The sequence below is a fragment of the Nymphaea colorata genome, chromosome 13, assembly GCF_008831285.2.
Source record: "Nymphaea colorata isolate Beijing-Zhang1983 chromosome 13, ASM883128v2, whole genome shotgun sequence".
NCBI lineage: Eukaryota > Viridiplantae > Streptophyta > Magnoliopsida > Nymphaeales > Nymphaeaceae > Nymphaea > Nymphaea colorata.
In genome coordinates, this window is record NC_045150.1 from 2254196 (window position 1) to 2276459 (window position 22264).

General features: G+C 40.1%; 1 protein-coding gene across 1 annotated transcript in view; it reads right to left on the reverse strand.

Annotated features, from left to right (window-relative positions):
- LOC116266885 (phosphatidylserine decarboxylase proenzyme 2-like) overlaps positions 1 to 22264 on the reverse strand; it is a 39835-nt gene that overhangs the window by 963 nt on the left and 16608 nt on the right. Inside the window, exons 8-18 of the mRNA XM_031648337.2 lie at positions 19498 to 19581; positions 18914 to 19005; positions 17758 to 17913; positions 17555 to 17639; positions 15641 to 15752; positions 14857 to 14957; positions 14675 to 14722; positions 13396 to 13542; positions 1834 to 1929; positions 1645 to 1719; positions 886 to 978 (exon numbers count right to left, since the gene is read on the reverse strand). Of these exons, the coding sequence (XP_031504197.1) occupies positions 886 to 978; positions 1645 to 1719; positions 1834 to 1929; positions 13396 to 13542; positions 14675 to 14722; positions 14857 to 14957; positions 15641 to 15752; positions 17555 to 17639; positions 17758 to 17913; positions 18914 to 19005; positions 19498 to 19581 (1089 nt within the window). The remainder of the gene's footprint in view (positions 1 to 885; positions 979 to 1644; positions 1720 to 1833; positions 1930 to 13395; positions 13543 to 14674; positions 14723 to 14856; positions 14958 to 15640; positions 15753 to 17554; positions 17640 to 17757; positions 17914 to 18913; positions 19006 to 19497; positions 19582 to 22264) is intronic.

Below are 22264 nucleotides of genomic sequence, written 5' to 3' on the forward strand. Positions count from 1 at the left end.
CAGACATAGATATATCCCTTTTGAGGTGAAAGTATGTGTTTGTGTGTGTACAGCATGGACGAAGGTGCAAACGAAAGTAACAACTACGACTCAAAGCTATCTGTCAGATTTTTGGTCATCTAAACAGAGCGTTTCTGACTTTCATATTCATCATCAGGTCAACCTGAGACTCAAAAAGAAGGGGGACACGGTGAATATCTATTTATGAAAGCCACAAATACTTTGGTTTAAATAAATTATGACCATCAAATTTGACGGTCAGATTCAGAGCGTAGAATATATATATATATATATATATATAGGAATTGGTAAATGCTAGACCACATGGGTAAGAGACAAAAACCAGATCTCTTAAATTTGTGTTAAGAGGTATTTTAAACAAAACGTGAACCTGTTAATATGTTTATAAACACTAATTAATAGATCAATGATCATGTTTCAGTTCTAGTTATTTTCGTAAAAAATTGAATTTTGTACTATGAAAATTTTGATGATATAAAGCGTTTTTTTTTAATTAAAAGTTCAAGTAAAAAATGACTAACATAATATATGTTTCTCACCAAATTACTCTTGAGATCATATCTTTAAGGTTAGATTGTTAAAAAAAATGCTTTAATAATTAATTTTAATGGGTCAGGTTTTTGTTTCTTACCTAAGTGGTCAGGTTTTAATAACTTTCCTATATATATTATGCATGTTTGTAGAAAGGAGCAGCATGCCAACAACCTAATCTCTTAAAGCTCCAAACAAGAAAGATTGACAATGAATCAACAAATAACTCCCAAAGCTGCAAAAGCAAAAGAAGATGCATCCAGAGAACACAACGGAATGGAAGCATAATATTATGACATGAATCAGAAATTTTAAGCTGAAAAATGAACCAACCTTTCCAAAACATAATGTTGAAATTATTGACACCACTCTCTTGTTTTCTGTAAAGACGTTGCAGTATTTGCTGTTAACTGCTATGGGGTTGACCTGTTAGACAAACAATGTAATGTGGCACACTCAGCCATTAATTTCAAAGATTTACACACGGATACACACAATATGACACAACAATCACACAGCAACCACACCCAAATGCATCTGACTTCGGCACTGGAAAGGTCAACATTCAGGATTGGAAGGTTCATATCCAGATCCATGTCTAGACCGTAAAATTAATCAGACAAATACGCTCTTTTATGCAACATAAATGAGAAATTGCTGGATCTAAGTTAAGGCTCCAGTACGACACGGTTTACACACTTCCTAATCAATATCTGAACTGTATATTTATCATGACCGACATAACCGGGCAAGCTAATGAAGCCTGCCTTGATTTATACAAGCTCCAATTCTCTTGGGATCAGCATCAAGAAAAGTTTGGAAGTGTACCTGACTCAATGGCATTGGCAGCTATTCAAGATCACAAAACACGTAAACATGGTCACACGGACGACAGTTTATGGAAACAGAAAGGATCACAAACAAGAATATTGGAATTTGTTTGGAAAGACCAATATAACAAATCCATGACATGGTATTCAACACGCCATTGAATTTTGGTCCTTCAAGTGTTGTGACCATTTTCAGTTCCAAATGTCAAGTATTCATGCTACATTGCTACGAAGATAACGAGGTAAAGTCCTTGATATTTACTGTATACAAGTATCCTGGAATTTCAACGAACTGCTCAACGTTTCCAGACACTGGCATGTGGAAGTGATGGTAATCCTACAAGTATCGAAAATCAGAGCAAGTCATTAAATTATCAATAACACTTTGATAAAGAACCACTAAAATAGCATTATTTGCTATTGAAAATCAGAATATACATGTGCATCGTACCTGTGGCGCCAACCTGAATATCACAAGAGAACCCTTATCAAAAATATCATAGCATACATCAGTGCCCAAAAGGCCTTTGATGGAGAACTTACGGCCCTGGAACATAAATAATGGCAGTGCAAGTTAATGTATTGTGAAGGTAAATTATTGTTTCAACAGGACCAACAGTGACAAGGTACGGATGAGCACTACCGATCATTGTTGCATTTAAAGTTTCAAATTTCTGAGTTCATAAAAGGGACTAGCTAGATGTACTTGGAAATGTAGATAATAATCCAGTCACATTATGCACTATGTGGTTAAATTTTAAATTACCAACTTTAATGAAAGATCCAATCATATTTGATGTGCTATCTCATTGCACAACATACAATTTGCACATATTTTACAAAGCTTCATACATTCAACTGTAGGCCACGCTTAAACATGTTTATCCGTCACATACAACAAGAATCTGGCCGGATATTTCAGTGACTTCCTTAGTGCTTGAGAGAGGGTCCTATATATATCCACAATATAAAGAAAGATGACTCAGATTCCTTCTTGAATAGTCTCTAGAGACATGGATTTTATTTGATACATATAATCTGCCTCGCACTGGCATCCTTCTCCTCTGCAAACGCATCCTTCTAAATGCTTTAAGTATATAAAGAAGTCATTCTCAGGGAATTTGTAAAAGATACGTCAAACAATTGGGGCGATATATTTCTCTAAATATCTGAAAACACATGATACTTCGACTATGCTACCAGCTGCTTCTGAAAATCATTGATAGGACAGGAATACTTTCAGTAATTTGGTTTGAGTGATTGTACTGGTCTCAGTTTTCAAATTTTTAGATTAAGAAAAAAGAGTTTTGGTTTAAAAACTAGAAATTGATTGGGACCTGACGGACAGGTTACAGGGCTCAGAACATTGTTAGTGATGTAAACGGAACATGAGCTTTGTGTTTGCTTCGGATTTTAAAAAAGGCTTAGCATTTAACATCACTGCCGGTTGTAAAATACAAAAAATATCGATGTCAGTCCCAATCTAAAGTTCAAACCAGAGCATAGCTATCTTTTCAACATAAAAAGATCTAAACCATCAAAGACAAACATAAGCATAACCCATTACAGCCTCTCAAACCAAAAGAAGAATAGGCACGAAAACAATCAAGATAGTTCTTAAGGGATCTGCAAAACTAGAACTCAATAATCGCTGTCCTTATCAAGCCTTACCTTAATTGAGTAACTGCTTAGGTTTCAAAATACATAATGCAACTTGTTAAAGAGGGTTTTTGCAATATTAGAAAGTTAGAGAGTAGGTCTTTAAATATTTTCTTATACTTGTTGGACTGTTTTCTGTACCACCAGCCCTAAATCTCTTTAACTTGAGATTAGGGTTACGTTAATAAGGATTCTTTTGGGCTCTCTCTCTCTCATCGTAACATGGTATCAGAGCCTTCTCCGGAGTCTACAGCCAAGTGAGTTCTCCACCGACCACCTTCCTCCGGCGACCTCTTCCTCCCTCTTCTCATCACCCATCTTTATTCCCTCTTATCACCCAATAAGGAGACGGTAAGAGAATAGAGGTTGGGTGGGCTGTGCGGAGAAGGGCCTGATCACGCTGATGTGGAAGGCGTGATCAGATCCCTAAGTGGATCTCGTGGATGTTACTGCTGCTCAGATTTTTACGTTGACCGTGAAGGGCTGAGTCAAACGTTGACATGAGGAGCTGTTGTCTGTGGAGTCAATTTGCTTGTTATGGATGAAGTTTGACGTGAGGAGTAGGATGATCTATAGATTGTGGATGTGAAACCTCAGATCGTGTGGAGCAGAGTTGATCTACTGATCTTGGAGGCTGTTTTAGCCTTGTTCTTGTCGTGGATGGTGCGACTGAAGGCAGAGCAGCAACAGTTTTCTGTAATATGCAGAAATCAGCAGCAGTCTTTTGGAAGTTTGTACGTGGGCCAGCAACAATCTTCTGGAATCAACAGTCTGTTGTAATATGCAGAAATCAGCAGCAGTCTCTCTGGTCGTGGATGCAGTTTCTGGCGTGATCAGAGTATGTTGGTCATGTGTGATGATTAGAACTTTGTTGCAGAATTGATATGCCATATGTGAAGTCATCGGCTGTTTATGTGGAGCAAAATTGTGTTGTGCTAGGTGTGTGTGTGCTGTCGTATGTGAGACAAATAGAAGTGGAGCTGCTACAATCATCAGCTAAAAGTGGAGTAAGCTGGTATCTTACCGTGACTTAGATCTAGTGATTACAGATCCCTGTTTGTTGCCCATCCTATAATTTTTTTTTCTCCTGCGGTGGTGCGTGAAGTTACTTTTCTCCATTGTTGCTGCTACTGCATCTTATACCTACATATATTGTGCGTCAAATTCTGTTTGGGAGTTTACTATGGCTGGAAATCCCGTCTCATATGGAAATCCCTCAAGGGCGACAAGATCTATAGTTGAGTCTTCTACTACTCCTCCTATATCCATGTCATATTCCCTTAACTTAAAGAAGGATGAATATGATCTTGTTCTTGCTCTACATTTGCCAATACTGCTGTAATAGACTCAGCCCTCTCTGTTGGTGTTCCCATTGATAATATGATGTGGATAATAGATTCTGGCACCTCCAGGCACTGTTGTAATCAACCACAAAAGTTTTCATCATTAATCAGATTCTCTACACCACAACATGTCAGACTGGCTGATGGCAAGTTGTCTCATATTTTGGGCAGCAGTGATATCTACCTCCCACACTTAAGCACTATTACACATGTGCTATATGCTCCTCAGTTTCCTGTTAATTTTTTATCTGTTAAGCAGCTGACTATTGACTTACAGTGTAGAGTCATTTTTTTTTATCCTGGTTCATGTTCTTTTCAGGACTTACCAACTGGGAAGATGATTGGTGGCGGTTATGAGCGTGAGGGTATCTACTTCCTGTTTGTCCGAGTAGATGTTGCTGCATCTTCACTCCCTTCGAAGACTTCTCCTTTCCAGTGGCATCTTAGACTGGGTCATCCATCAGTGTCCAAACTTCGTCGCATGTTTCCAGATATCTCTGCATCAAAATCCTTCTTATGTGATGCTTGTCAGTTAGGTAAGCATACACAGAGTAGCTTTCCTTCGAGTCAGAATTCTTCTAGTCAAAGTCCGTTTGATCTCCTTCATGTGGATGTGTGGGGTCCTAGTCGTGTTCCTTCTCACTCGCGTTTTTGATATTATCTTGTTTTAATTGATGATTTTACCAGAGTCAGTTGAGTATTTTTGTTATGGGAAAGATCTGAAGTCATATGTATTATTCAAAAATTTGTCAAGGAAATAAAAACTCAATTTAGCTTTCTTGTCAAAAATATTCGCACTGATAATGCTCTTGAATTCAAGTCTTCTGCTCTACTTCAATTTTATGCCAATCATGGAATTCGACCTCAATTTACTTGTCCCCACATGTCCCAACAAAATGGTGTCGCCGAACGCAAACATCAGCAACTCCTAAATGTGGCCCGCACCCTCATGCTACATTCTCACATACCTGCCTACTTTTGGGGTGATGCTATTGTTACTGCATGCTATCTCATTAACAGATTACACTCATCAGCCATCCAAGAATGTATCCCCATTCAAATTTTATATTCAGATCGATCATTATTTCATATACCTCCCAAAGTATTTGGATGCACCTGCTTTGCGCAGGTCCTAGGCCCAGACAAAAACAAACTTGCTGCCAAAGCTGTCAAATGTGTATTTATTGGCTATTCTGCTAATAAAAAAGGATATAAGTATTTTGATCCCCAGACCAAGAAAGAGATTATTTGAGTCTTGTCCTGAGATGCATGTATTTGTTCCTCTTCCTATTCCACCTGTGTCACTTGAGTAGATTCCTCTCTCTCAACCTATGCCCCGTGAAGTTTCCATGATCCTCCATAGTTTACACTCGTCGTCTCAATCCCCCTCCCAACCGCCCACTAGAGTCTTTTCAAGAGGTAAGTTCCACAAATAAGCCTGACTCATGTATAAATGATGACTACTCCACAGATGATCTCCCTATTGCTATTCGCAAGGGCAAGCGACAGTGCACACTACATCCGATTTCTAATTCTCTCTGTTGACTATCTGAGTACAAGTTTGGTGCAGTTTGACCGAGCTATGTCTAGTCACATTATCCCGTCTTCTCACCATCAAGCCATGTTAGATTCACGGTGGAGGCAAGTCATGCAGGAGGAAATGGATGCTCTTATCTCTCGGGAGACTTGGGACTTGGTGGATCCACCGATGCACTGTGATGTGGTTGGCTCCAAATGGGTGTTTACCATCAAGTATCATTATGATGGCTCAGTTGAAAGGTTCAAAACACGTCTTGTCGCAAAAGGATATACACAAACTTATGAAGTTGATTTCTTTGAGACCTTTTCGCCAATGGCTCGGTTGGGCACTATTCGACTGATTATATCTCTTGTTGTCCAGTGGGAATGACTTCTATTTCAGCTAGATGTAAAAAATGTCTTTCTATATAGAGATCTTTCTGAAACAGTCTATATGTAGCAACCACCGGGTTTTGAACGACAGGGAGAGTGTGCTAAGGTATGCAAACTAAAGAAGGTCATTCATGGACTTAAACAGAGTCCCCGTGCTTGGTTCCATAAGCTGACTGAGGTTTTATCTAAGTGTGGATTTCGAAGATCCCAACTTGATCACTCATTGTTTATCAAGCGAGACACATCTGGTATAGTGATATTGATTGTATACGTTGATGATATTGTTCTCCAAGAGATAGCTCAGACAAAGGAGTTTCTATAAAAACACTTTATCACAAAAGACCTTGGACAACTCCGTTATTTTCTTGGTATTGAGGAGGCCCGTAGTAGTAAAGGAGTTGTAGCGTCTCAAAAAAAATATGTGCTTGATCTTCTGCAGGAAACGGGTTTATTGGGAGCTAAACCTGCGACACTTCCCATGAATCCCCGTATTCATATACATGATGATGAATCAAAGCCTTTTGACTCTAGATCTTACAGATCTCTGATAGGGAAACTGTTGTATTTGACGGTCACTCGCCCTGACATTAGCTTTGCTATGAATAAGCTAAGTCAATTCATGGAAAAACTTCGAAATGTTCATTGGGATGCTGCTCTAATGATTGTCAGATACTTGAAATCAGCCCCCGAGAAAAGGGTTATGGTTTAAAAAGGGAGAAGGTGTTGACATCGAAGCGTATAGTGATGCTGATTATGCAGGATCTGTAGATGACAGGAAGTCTACCACAGGTTTTGGTGTCTTTGTGGGAGGTAATCTTATTTCTTGGAGGAACAAGAAGTAGAATGTGGTAGCTCGATCTAGTGCTGAGTCAGAATATAGGGCTATGGCTCAAACTACGGATGAAATGTCATGGGCCAGATCAGTGCTTGTAGAGTTAGGTGTTTTGGTGAATCTCCCAATGAAGATATATTGTGACAACAAGGCAGCGACTTATATTGCAAACAATCCTGTCTTTCATGAGAGGACGAAACACATTGAAGTGGATTGTCATTATGTTCGGGACCTAGTTCAAGAAGAAATTATTAGCACTATTCATGTTTCTTCGGAAGATCAGGCAACTAATATCTTCACCAAAGCTCTTCCCATAGGCGATTTCCTGAGAGGTTGTAACAAGCTGAGCATGATTGACATATATGCTCCAGCTTGAGGGGGAGTGTTAAAGAGGGTTTTTGCAATATTAGAAAGTTAGAGAGTAGGTCTTTAAATAGTTTCTTATACTTGTTGGACTGTTTTTGCTATTTCCGTACCACCAGCCCTAATCTCTTTAACTTGAGATTAGGGTTACGTTAATTGAAGATTCTTTTGGACTCTCTCTCTCTCATCGTAACACAACTGTTGCATAAAGGATCAAAAACTCTAACTACAAGAAAATGACTATTCACGTTTCAGTAAAGATAGCACAAAGAGGAGCTTAGCTAAGCAAGAAAACAACCTCAAACGTTATAACCATCCTGCAAGAGAAAAAGAGATTCACATCCACATACACACACAAGAAACACACAAGAAACATATATAAACACACGAGCCAGCACGGGCAATGCAGGCTGGTACTGATAATTGAAGTGATGCTTAGTTGGAAAACATGGGTGCAGGCAGTGTCAACTATATTTGGCTTCTATAGGTTTTTGTGTCTTCTGTACAGGTAATTTTTTGGTTGAATAAAGTGGGGACCTTACCCCAGAGGGTTTGAAACTTTGAACCTATAAGGATTGACATTCCAGGAGGAAGAAGCATGAAAAGAAAATATATGGAAGCAAAGAGAGAGTACCGAAGGTATCGTTTCACAAGAAAGCCTTTATGACTCATTCATCTCAACTGAAGCACATCAACATCAAGGATATTCGCTAGCACTAAAAAGTATGCTACACTAGCAAGCCTTAATGGTACGGTATGCTCTTGGAGATTCTCACCTATTCGTATGCCATTGAATTGGGGCATGGGGAAGCAATCTTGCTCACGTACCTCTTAATTACTGTTTCAATGGGCCTCGAAATCGAGGAAAGGGGCTAGTTGGAGGTCTTTATGTGTATACACACACAGGTCAATATTACCAGATGCCATTGCCAACTAGACTAAAATTAAAAAAAAAATCGTTACTAAGAAGTCATATTGCTAATATATATATATATATATATATATATATATATATATATATATATATATGTTGAAGTATGTTAGATGGGTCTCGGGACCGGGTCCGGATCCGTATCCGATCCAACTTGTAGCCCTTGTTGGGCATTATTTAAGTTGTGTAACCCTAATCCTTATTGTGTGAATGAAAGACAAAGGAGAGAGAGAGTCTGGCGGCTAGTGGGCACCGGCTCCTCCTCATTCGTGGTTTTTTTCCTCTTGTTGAGGGTTTTTCCACGTTACATCGTGATCGTTGTTTCTCTTCCTCTTCTTGTTCGTGTTTCTACATGGTATCAGAGCCGACGAGTTTGGGAAATTTTTAGGGTTTGTGAAGTTCCAACCCTAATATCTCTCACCGCTACCATCGCCACCACTGCAGTCACCGCCGCCGCTGCCGCTGCCACTACCGCCGCCGCCGCCGCCGCCGCTGCCACTGCCGCCGCCGCCGCCGCTGCCGCCGCCGCCGCCGCCGCTGCCGCCGCCGCCACCGCCGCTGCCGCCGCCGTCGTTGCTGCAGCAGCCACCGCCGCTGCCACCACCGTTGCTGCAGCAGCCACCGCCGCCGGTGTACCCAATACCACTGTCGCTGTTTCCGCCGCCGCCGGTGTCACTCTTTGCGCCATCGCCATCGCAGCCACTCTTGCAGCGTCGCTCTTGCGCCGTCGCTCTTGTGTTGTTGACCGTCGCCGTCACCGTTGTCCCTTGCGCCACTGCCTTTTGCGCCGTAGTCTTGCTTCCCGAAGAAGATAGAAGATATGCGTGCTTAGGCGCTTCCTAAGCTTGCCTCCCCCTATTCATGTCACTTCCTAGGGGTCTTTTGCAAATCCGGTGAAGTGCATCCGCCTCTTACCTGCAATATATTGCTTTGTTGATCTTTGATTCCATCTTCTTGTTTTTTGTTTGGCGCCCACCGTGCAAGAAGAGGTGGCTGGTCCGTGACTTGGTAGAGGACGTAAAGGAGGAGAGGAGCGTAACTTGAGGATTGCCTCAACGTCTGCCGGCGCTCCGACGATCGTTTCCCCCAATCGACATTCTGTTCACTCTTGGGGCTGATTGGGAATCCGGATATTACTGCCCGTTGGTGCTCTCTGTTGTCATCGGTGCCTCTCTTGTTGCCTCCTGTTGGACTATCTGTGATTATGGCAGCTTCTTCATCTATAGACGTTATGGCGGATTGCCGTATGGGAGAGTGGATCATTGATAGTGGCGCTACTCACCACATGACCGGCGATCCTAAGGTCTTTCATGGGTATAAGCTTTCATCAGGAAAGGATCGTGTTTCCCTTGCCGATGGTTCATCTATCTCTGTGGCTGGAAAAGGGAGTCTCCCACTTTTGAACAAGTTCTTAGTCCACAATGCTCTACATGTTCCTCATATTCCCTTGAATCTCTTGTCGGTTAGCAAGATCACGAAGGAGTTAAATTGCGAACTTATATTTTCCGCTGATCGCTGTGTTATGCAGGACTTGGTGACAGGGAAGAGGATTGGGATTGGCCTAGCTTCTGACGGGCTCTATCGTTTACCTATGCGTGCTGCTCAGGCTCTCATGACGGCAGTCAGCCAAGCCACGAAGAATAGAGAGGACTCCCTTCAGTTGCTTCTACGGTGGCATGAGCGCCTTGGACACTTGCCTTTTGGCCTTCTTAGACAGTTGTTTCCTGATATATGTTCCAGGTTAGATATGACTATGGTGTCTTGTGATGTCTGTCACCTGGCCAAACATGTTAGGGCTTCGTACCCATTGTCTAGCCATCGGTCTAATGAGGTATTTGCCATGATTCATTCTGATGTGTGGGGGCCTGCAGGGATTCCTTCTTGTCATGGTTTTCAATATTTTATCACCTTTATAGATGATTATTCTCGTAACACTATTGTCTACTTGCTAAAAGACCGTAGTGAAGTTCCTACTGTCATAGAGACTTTCATTGCCTATGTGGAAACTCAATATGGAGCATCTGTTAAGACATTTCGATCTGACAATGCTCGAGAGTATATGTGCCAGTCTGTTGATAGCTTCTTTCGAAAAAAGGGAATTGTTCATGAGACTTCCTGTAGTTATACCCCTCCTCAAAATGGAGTTGCTGAACGAAAAAATCGTCAGTTATTGAATATGACTCGGGCTCTTCTTTTTCAACGTCATGTTCCAAAAAAGTATTGGGGGATGCTGTGTTGACCAGTGCGTATCTTATAAACCGGTTGCCTAGTCGCGTGTTGAATGGGAAGACGCCTCACTCTCTGTTACCGGGGACTCGTGAACCTTTCTCTCTTCCACTCAGAGTTTTTGGTTGTGTTTGCTTTATTCACAACCATAGTCCTCACATTAAAAAGCTTGATCCAAGATCTATTAAGGGCATTTTTTTAGGGTATTCTCCCACTCAAAAAGGGTACAAGTGTCGAGACCCTTCCACTGGTCGGGCCTATGTTACCAAAGATGTCACTTTCCTTGAACATGTTTCCTATTTTGGTGAGAATCCTCTTCAGGGGGAGTACTCTATGTCACGGGAAGAGTATTCTCCGAGTCAGGAAATTCAGTTTACAGATTTTTTGGACTACAGGCGTGACTCCGTTGGTCCATCTAGTGAGGTGCATGAACAAGAGAAAAATGGTCCATCTAGTGAGGTGCATGAACAGGAGAAAAATGGAGAGTGTTCCACTGAGGCAGAAGAGAAGTGCAATCGTTTATTTGGGCAAGTTTACTCTAGGCGAAGAGTTTGTACAGATGAGGTGACAGGTGGTGAGAATTCTACTCCCAATCCAATTAGTCCTTCCCTGGATGACCCAAGTCGTGCGCAGAAGCAACCTGTTGAAGAAGAGATTCAGACTGTTGCTGCTAGTGAAGAGCTTCCCATCGCCCTGCGAAAGGGTGTCAGGTCATGTACTCAACATCCTATTGGTAACTTTGTTTCATATTCTAGACTGAGCAAGGACTACAAATGCTTTGTATCTTCTCTTTCTTTGACTATGATTCCCAGGAATGTTGCTGAGGCTCAGAGTGATCCTAAGTGGACCTATGCTATGCAAGAAGAGATGGAAGCCTTGCGAAGAAACATGACATGGGAAGTTGTAAAGATTCCTGAGGCGGCTCACTTGGTTGGATCTAAGTGGGTCTACACCATCAAGTACAAACCAGATGGGAGTGTTGAAAGATACAAAGCTCGTCTTGTGGCCAAGGGGTTTAGTCAGAAATATGGGATTGATTATTTGGAGACCTTTGCTCCTGTTGCGAAGATGAAGACGGTCAGAGTCATTATCTCTTTAGCTGTGATGAAGGAGTGGAAGATGTACCAACTTGATGTCAAGAACGCATTTCTCAATGGAGACCTTGAAGAGGAAGTATATATGTGTATGCCTCCAGGATATGAGGAACCTGGAAAATGTTGCAAGCTAAGGAAGGCTTTATATGGGCTCAAGCAATGTCCTCGAGCATGGTTTGAACGACTCAGACTTGTCATGAGACAATGTGGATACCATCAAGGGAATGGAGATCATACACTTTTTGTGAAGAGAAATAAGCAAAAGGTTACTATTCTGTTGGTATATGTTGATGATATGATTGTCACAGGTGATGATGAAGATGAAATAATGAAGTTAAAGAAACTGTTGGCGATCGAGTTTGATCTTAAGGACCTTGGTAAGTTGAAATACTTCCTTGGCATAGAAATTGCTAGGTCTGGGACTAGCCTTGTGCTAAATCAACGAAAGTACACTCTAGATTTGTTAAAGGAGACTGGGAAACTAGGGTGTAGACCAGCTTCTACTCCTCTAGATGCTGGCCATAAGCTAAGTCTGAGAGACGGGGAGCCACTCTGTGAAGAGGCAAAAAGAAGATATCAATGTCTTGTAGGGAAGTTAATTTACCTTACTCTCACTAGACCTGATATTACCTTTGCTGTGAATGTGATGAGCCAGTTCATGCATGTTCCCACGGATGCCCACTTGAAGGCTGTTGACAGGATCTTGTGCTACTTGAAGAGGAATCCTGGCAAAGGTCTCTTATATGTCAAGCAAGACACTCTTGGGATTGAAGGTTATTCAGATGCAGACTGGGCAGGCTGTATTGACACTAGGAGGTCCACCTCTAGCTATTGTATTTATTTGGGAGGGAATCTCATAGTGTGGAGAAGTAAAAGGCAAGATGTTTGTTCGCGTTCCAGTGCTGAAGCAGAATACAGAGCTGTTGCTATGGGAGTTTCTGAGCTTTTGTGGCTGAAAGTATTGTTGACTGATATTGGTATAAAAGTTGAAGAACCAATGAAGATGTATTGCGATAACAAGTCTGCAATTAACTTGGCCAACAACCCTGTGCTTCATGACAGAACAAAGCATGTTGAGATTGACCGACATTTCATTCGAGAGAGAATTGATGCTAAAGAACTTATACTTCCTTACATGAGATCTGAAGACCAAACGGCTGATGTTCTGACGAAGGCTTTATCTTCGACCTCATTTGAGAGAAATGTATCCAAGTTGGGCATGTTTGATATGTATGCCCAACTTGAGGGGGAGTGTTGAAGTATGTTAGATGGGTCTCGGGACCGGGTCCGGATCCGTATCCGATCCAACTTGTAGCCCTTGTTGGGCATTATTTAAGTTGTGTAACCCTAATCCTTATTGTGTGAATGAAAGACAAAGGAGAGAGAGAGTCTGGCGGCTAGTGGGCACCGGCTCCTCCTCATTCGTGGTTTTTTTCCTCTTGTTGAGGGTTTTTCCACGTTACATCGTGATCGTTGTTTCTCTTCCTCTTCTTGTTCGTGTTTCTACAATATATATATATATTGTTTATTAATAACCAGAAAAGGATACCCTCCAAAGGCTAGACTACACCTGCAATAAGTTAACCCAAGAACCACGTAGATTTACTTTTTTTTTCTTTTACTGAACTCCAAAGCCCCAGTTAAGAGGTTTCACCTTGATCCATAATCTTAGGCTGTCATCAATTGACTTGAATGCCATCAGACGAGAATCAGCAGCACAAACAGCTATTCTATCATTATCTTTCTCTGCGATTTGACGAGCACCAGGCTTCAACTCACGAATGAAGAACTCATTGAAAGTCTGCACATACATAGTTAAACAGAAGTTTACGTAAGTACAGTGAAGCACTGCTAGACTTCCATGCGCCATTATGCATTGACTATTTAACATGAAGCAAGAACCGGCGCAGGAAGATGCCTAACTTCAGCTATTTGCCTTCCAGTATATGAAGGGCAAGCGCATGTTTGCATCTTCTGCAAAACTGATTACTAGGGATGTCCATGGATTGGCCCTGGATTAGATATCGAACCAGGTTGGGTACCAAAAAAAAAAAAAAAAAGAGAAAAACAATGTCCAGCTAAAATTTAGTCAGGTTGATTCAGTTTTAATAAACGACATCCAGGCAGATATAGAATTGAGTTTGTTTTTTCATAAATATCTAGTCGGATAATAAGCATCAATATACTAGCTAACACATTGTGAAAGTTAGTTGTCAACCTATCGTAATGTGAATTCAGATCCAGATATGAATTTAAATATGGATGCAGATTAGAGTCAACTGTGAATTTAAAAGTTAGATTAGATATGATACCTTGGCAAATATTTTCCCACATAGGGAAGTGTGATCTTCTACTTCACTAACTACACGTGCTGCATACGGGTCACGCATTTCCCATTTTATCCACGACTCGACATCCGAGAGGTGTCGGTCATGCTCGATCTAGGAACCAACACTTGAAAAAAAAATTTATGGCAAAATACAATCATTTTGAGGCTTGAATATTCAAAATTTTGATCCACTGATTTCGCGTTTTACAGAAACGTGCTCAACATATCTTAAATGCACAAATCTCAAAACTGTTTTTGGCACCCTAAGACAGTTGCTATTTGCTAATTCAGTTTGGTGTCTTCTTTCTGTTAACAGGTTGTGACTCAATTTAGCAAGATTGAGATTGAGAACGAATTTGGTGTAACTTCTTTTTGTGCACATTTCAATATTTCTTTCCTTTTCATGTGTTCGCTTGTAACCGTGTTTTATTTTCAAAATGCACTTCACACAGAAATATGTTGTATTTTACTTTCATTTCCTTGCGTTTGTGTTGTATTTTAGGAATTCCAGATAATTTGTTTCAGATTTATATGTAATTCAAACTGCTCAATCTACTGCAGTTGACGGTACTCTCTCGCACCAAGAAATTAAAAAGCAACATACCTTAAAGTGATCAATACTGTATTTAATTTCATCCAAGTTGATTTGATCCTGAAATAACAAAAGGTCAGCAATTCAATTTTCAGTAGCAACAAAATAAGAAGATCAATCTATCATATACTATTAGGTACAAGACTGCTTCCAACAAAAAATTCCAACGAAGCAATTGTATAGTTTGTTCATGCCTTGAAGAACTCAACAAATTTAGGTATGTCTTTGGCAGATTCAGGAGAATCCATCTTTCTTCCTTGCTTCTCAGACATATTTTGCAAGAGATCTTTTACTCCTGCACCCAGAAGAATTGTCATGCTCTGAGAAATAACTTTTTTGAAGAAAATTGTAGGGCATATCAGATTATCAGAGAAAGTCACTCCAAACAAGTTACATTTCAGTATTCAGAAAAGCAGAAAAAATCAATTAGTATCTAAATGACTTTTTTTTCTAAATGGAGAGGGTAATAATAAACTTCATGTGGATGACACACTCCTTTTAAGCGATTGATCTGTCAAAATTCACTTTCAGGGCTTGGGAACAGATTCCTCATCAACGAGGCTTGGCTTGCTAGGGGCATCAGTACGCTATACTGATAAAAGAATCTAGTCCAGATGATACTGAGAAAGCCAATGCGAGATAACCCCCATCTAAGCCTTGAGCAGACTCGGAGGTGAACATCAATAGGCCTTTTGTGGATACACATCCAGTTATTGTTATAAGCACTTCCACATGTAAAACGACAAGCAAGAGGAATAAAGTCCAATGTAGATGAAGATTACAGTTAGCAGGTTGTGAAGTCCTGAGATAGATATCTGCGTGTGCTCAGCTTATGTGTCCAAATAAATTTTACTAAGTCAAGGAGTCTACAGACAAGAAAATGTGAAAAAAAAAAAAAAATCTTGGTGTTCACTCCTCCGTCATTGTGTGAGTGCATCTACACGCATCGCATAAATATGTAAAGAATTTAACTTTTACCTAGATTAACAAGAGTGAGCCCTACTTTTGATTGATAAATAGCACGCATAGACAGTATAATTTTGCCGTCAATGAGTTCCTCAACGAGTCTTTTTGTCCTCCGGTCAAAAACCTGTATCGCAAATTTGCAAGATAAAGCTATTGAAAAAGGGTCCAGCATAAGGTCTTGCAATAAATACTTATGATGGTTTATCCGAACGGGAAAGCTAACACAACTGGTTTTGGAAGAAAAGGACTGACAATTCTTGAGCTTAAACTGATCATATGTTTTTTTACTAGTGCTGCTATTATAAAGCAAATATCCTTGATTGCATGCCATCGTGGAACCACCCAACACCATGTATTACCAGTTCAATCATAAAAGAAAATTAACCTGCCACGCCCGTAAAGGAAAAAGTTTTCTCGACAGTCATACAGAGCTCCTGCATTATCTAGGCGCTAGAAGAATGTCCTTGATTCAAAATAACCTTGTGAGAGATTTCCTTCCCGAACTATTTTTTGTACATATCAAACTAGATAATTCATGAGGTTTTGACCTTTCCGGTTTGTCACCGTCGGTTGATTTTTGAAATTTATATTAAGCCCTATGAATTACCTTTTACTTCTTTCAGAATTTCAATATTATATATTTTAATTGACTCAAGTAAAGAGTATCTTTTTATTTACACATAAAGAATAAGTGAAGACTAAAAATAAAAGTAACAGAACGTGGTCATTTAACGTTAAATCTAAATAAACTCAAAATGAACGTCAAACCTGATAACACATGGTCTCATGAAGGGAAAAATAATCTTTTGGCTGAAACTGACCCACCTTAATCAACTGAGAACTCCTCCTTCACACCATTTCCCATCCTATGCACAGCCCAAGTTTTGCGTGGCCTAGTTAAGAACAAGGTTTTTATGAAAACTTCTTTAGAATGCCAGGTTTTGCATCACCTGGCCGACATAGAACATAGCTCTTTTTGGGCAAAAGCAGGTTTGTGCCCAAGGCATAGCATTTTGACCAAGTTTTGGCTCTTCCAATCAAGGAACCAACGTTTAATGAAGACGCTTCTTGATTGTAGTGGACATGTTCCATCAGCCAAGCTACCCTCTCAAGCCGGCAACCACAACATAACCTCCCGTTTCATGCCCGTGAGGGAACTGGCACAGATAGAATTAAACCATGTAAATCCTTGTGACGTTACTGTAACCTGTGTTGTTGGCAACAGATATTCTTTTCAATCCCAATGTGTTTGTAAAGTGAGCCATATATAGTGATAGAAAAACAGACTATCATCAGTCATCAGAAAGAGAAAATGGAACAATGGCGAAATTATGGACGCCTTCTAGACCATTGAATCACAAGATTCATAACCCCATCTGAGGCAGAGATTTTATGCTTGAATGATGGGTATTTACTACCAAGGAAATTTAAATTATAGCTTGATACTCAGGATGATACGCTAGTGAAATTGTAATCCATAATGCACTTAAAACCCAGTGTGATGCTTCTAAATTCTCCCAGGGTTGAGGACTTCCGCAACAATGAAAATCTAATCTTCAAGCATTTATGATGAAACTTATCCTATGTCATGAGATTTCGGATGTTCTGCACATCCTCCCTCCTTAGTTTCATTCTTTTCATTCGACCATATGTTTGGCCATATCCTTCCTAGCTCCCATTCCATTTACTTTCTGTCTCATTTAGTAGGAAACTCCATGATCAAAGAGAACATGAGATGTTTAAACCAATTACGCGATATATTACAGAATAGAGAGAAAAGAGAAGAAAAAAAGATGCAAAACGGATACAATATAGCCAATCCACTACAGAATTTTAGCTCACAAGTTTACTCGAAGTATATATGGAAGGCTTCAGTTGAACGTTAAGAGTGTCCGTATAACCAAACAGTATGAGAAAGTGGCGTACCAAAATGTGTGAAGCACTAGATCCAGATTTCAGGCCAACATCGTACGATGAAAAGTGAGCCCATTCACTTAATTTAAACATCCACCTGGACATTGCCAACATACAATTAAAAATATCTCCAGAGTTGACATACTTATGAATAAGAAGCTTATGCGGCAATATAATAAGAATTACAGTACATTAAAAGACTTGGTGCATCATACCCATACGAAGCCTGTTTATCAGTAAGAAAACCGCCAGTCATAACCTCATCTCCGGTTCCCTCATTGAAACACAATGTCAAGTGAACAATATCACTTAGCCTGTCACGAGCTCCCAGACTCTCACCACAAACAGGGCAGCAATTTATAAGTGAATCCCTGCAATAGTTGTTAATAACATCAAGATTCTTTATGTTGCATTATGCCTGAATTCAATTGGCGATAGAAGAAATTTGTCATACAGTAAATTCAGGTTTCATTCTATGATTGTTCACGTTCCAAGCAAAATTTACATCAAAACAAATGTCATAGAGTCATCTAACAATAAAGGAAAAGGAGACCTCATGGAACAATCATATTAAACGAGAATTCAATCTAAAAAATGACTATAAAAATATAGCCACTAAGTAATGATACTAACAATTGCAAATAAGGACCTCACTGGGCAAAAACCAGTAAATTCCATCTTATATATACACACACACACACACCGTGATAGATACAGTTGGTCCCATTATTATTATACTTTTTACTAATTTAATGCCTCGAAGCTTGTGCCTCATTTGATAATAGGCTCAACGCTTCAGTTCACCTAGATGCCTCTTAACGGAATGGGTCCTTTCATATTAAACACTTTTGTAATATTAGCAAGACCTAAGGAGGAGGATTGCAAAAAACAAACAATTTTTTTTGGAAGGTAAAACTTGAACAGAAAAATTTACCATCCTTCTATTTGTAAATGGACCTACGCTTCTTATTTCTATAATATCCATGTAACATCCAAATGGATGCACCATAAGGATCCAGCCTATGACACTTTCTTTTCTTCATGTCATGGCAACGTCAAATCACTGTGTCAAGCACTACTGACCTGTAGGAGTGTCAAGGTAATGATGGTCTGTTTCAAAAAGCATGGTAAAGAAAATAGGACAAATAAGAAACTGTAAATATAGAAAACCAGATGACGGACGAACTTTTGTAACTGAAACGCCCAAAGAAAGAACTGTATCATGACTCTAAAATACAATTATATACTCTTGCCCGGCATTTTGTTTCTATGAACAATTGTCAAATGTAACTCCACTTGACTCACAATTCACCCTTCATGTAACATCAAATTTACTGGATCAAATTAACTAAGGTGCAAGGAGAGCGTTACATTTCCTGTTCACTAGCCAGAAGATCTGTCAGTTCATCGATGCTGACGACACCATCACCATTACGATCCACTTTACTGAAAAGCTCCTTTATCTGGCTCAAACATGGACATGAGTTACTAAAGCGATCGATTGAGGGCCAAACTTTTTCTTATGAATGCAAGTCGAATTGTTTTGAGGCATTTCCTGGCAACAATTTCTACCTTGCCGGGGATCCAAATTCGAAGATCTCATATTCGGCACAGTACTTTAAAGAAACTTTAAAAGGGTTAAGAAAAGAACTCCAAGAGTGCCAGAGAAAAGGGAAAAGGCTTTGTCTTTATATTTCTAGCCCATTTTCTGGTTTGTCTTTATAATTCTAGTCTATTTGTCATAGTTTGGTGTAATTGGTTGTCAAGAGATCATGAAGCTAAGTTAGAACTTAGAACCATTTGGATCTTAAGCCTGCCTGCTGGTAACTCAAACCATGATAGAGCCTTGAAGTTGACATGGTTCCACCAAGAACCGGGCTTCATTTTCGGAACTGAAGGGAAGGAATAATCCCTATCTGAAACCAATATGCTAGAAGGCGTAGCAGCATGCTCACCTTTTTGTTGGCCACTTCATTTCCAAATGCCTTCACCAAGTCAGAGAACTCGTCAAAAGATAGTTGGCCATCTTCATTAACGTCCTACATATAGAACAACAAAGATAGAACAACTTATTCAAGCTAAAAACTGACCAAACATCATAATGCCCAAGGTAATCACTTCCCACATTTGCTTACAAAAATACCTAGCAGAAGTCCACCAGAAATATAAGGTACGATCATTACAACCAAAAGCCTCATTCCATAGGTTGCACAGCGAAAATGAACATACACATGAACTTAGACATGCATATACATGCATATGCAATGAACAGAAAAAGGACAAGAACAGAGTTTCCAGGCAGTCGTACATGCATACTACCGCACAAACATGAACAAGCACACTTTCAGACATACATAATAATTCATATAGACATCTAGCGTCCAAAATTTCTCAAAGTTAATGTATTTATCATTGAACGCCACATATGAGTTTTTCTGATTTTCTTACAGAAACGATGTATATGCCGAGAAAGTTGCTGGCGTGTGTGAGGCACACATATGTGGACCTTCAAATAGGCGAGGGAGGGAGTGGAAGGTGGGAGTACGGCCATAATCATTGAACCAATAATCTGCTTGGTGTTTATTGCTTAACGTCTTTATTTCTCTTTGGTCCACGTATCTTGTTCAAAATATTGGCAGTAGCTTGAAAAGACAGAGAGCTTTTTCTCATGGTCCTAATTAAGAAGCAAATGACACAACTTGGCAATGTTTAAAACAAGATAGAAGCCATTTTAAGAATATGGCAGGTAATGCAGCAGTCAGAGTTGTAGCCATCCCAATGTTAGCTGTTTAATTGCTATTTTTTAGTTCAATATATGCTCCGGTAACACCTTACGCATATGGAAGGACTTGAAAAATAATCATGTGTCAAACATTTTGGATTTTTCAGGGGCTTTATATGCTCATCACGCTTCCTAGTTCTAGCTGTTATTAAGGCACAAACCAAGCCAGTTATGGCGGGTGTCGGAATCCACCATACTGAACATTTGGATTAGTTCAGAATCAAGCCATTATAGCACCGAGTTCAATACTGTTGACTTAGAGTCTGACAGTGTCAAGATGAAAGGAAATCACGATCAAATCTCTCGTGATAAACTTGACAAAAATAGTGATGAACAAGATAAAGAAAGAAGAGATATGCTTGCCAAATCAAAAGCTGAAAATCAGCCATTATGTAGGCAACCATATCAATTCAAATGTAATCCCACATGATTAAATAGTGGAACCTGCATTTCTCGAAATAGAGAAGTTGCAGAGTCGTGGATGTAAGCGTAAGGCTGAACCACGTTAAAAAATTGTTCTTCCTTCTTCTTCTAAATTTTAACATGGTATCAGAGCTTGGGTTCCTCTATACCATCGTTGCAGAGACATCTTTTCTCTAGAAAGTTCTGGTCGCTACTTTGTTCAGCCACAAAGAACTTGACGTCCCTGTTCTTTTGCACATCGTCGCCGGTGCCAATGTTCGTTAGCCTTCATGCTGCTCAGGAGATACCTTCGTGTTCTGAGTAAACTGTGAACTGCTGAAGACCAAAACCTTCAACGAATGGGCTCTGGAGATCAGCTTTGGGCCTGGTCTTTTGTGCGTCCAATCTAGAGTGTCTCAGCTATCTACAGACCAATTTCCACAATTTTTGGAGATCGGAGTGAGCCGTTGTGAATTTTTGAAGATCGCCTGGTCCTGAAACGCGCAGACAGCTTTCCTGAGCCTGAACAGAACCTGAAACCTGCGACAATCCAGCACCTTCAAAGCTCAACGAATCCCTGTAGGAAGCTCGGTTGGAGCTGATCTTTGGAGTGTTTCTGAATATATATCCAAGGGTGTTGTGGACCAAATTTCAGCCCATTCCGAGCTCTGGTTGATTTTTGGCGGATTTTAGAGTGTTTGCCAAGCCTGAGAAGACAGAATCCAGACCAGCGAGAGGGATCTCGCCTGCTTCCCAAATCCTTCTTTTGCAGACTACCGATTCCCATCATGGTATTCTGATATCTGTGTCTCCATGGCGGCAGCAAATACAGGTTCCATCTCTCTTTCATCTCAATCCATGTTTCAATGGAATGCCTTTTCTAGTCTTGTTTCAGTCAAGCTAGATAGTTCCAACTATTTGTTATGGAGATCGCAAATAGAATCTGTCATGTTCAGCCAAGATCTGATTAAATTTGTGGATGGTTCTTGTTCTGCTCCAAATCAATTTATCGATGAAGGAACAAACAAAGTAGTTAACCCTGAGTTTATTATTTGGAAGCGAGCAGATCAGTTAGCCTTGAGCTGGATCAAGGCTAGTGTAGATAACTCTGTTTTGGGTCAAATCATTAGATCCCCAACGTGTAAAGATGCATGGATTCAATTGGAAAAATCTTATGCATCACAATCCAGTATGCAGATTTTACAGCTAAAACAAGATCTTCAAGACGTGCGGAAGGGAGATCTCACCATGGTAGAATACTTGAATAAAGTCAGATTTCTTGCTGATGCTCTATGTGCTGCAAATGAATTTATTTCTAATGACACTATTGTACACCATACTCTTAATGGGTTATCCACTGAATATGAGAGTTTCATAACTTTGATCACTACTATGAAGAATCAGCCCACATTTGCTGAGATATATGATCTATTGTTAAATTATGAGAAAAGGCTTTAAAACATGAATCACCATTCTTCTCAACAAGTTGAAAACTCTGTGGCCTTCTTTAGCCAGCAAGGACGTGGGCGTAGTCGTTT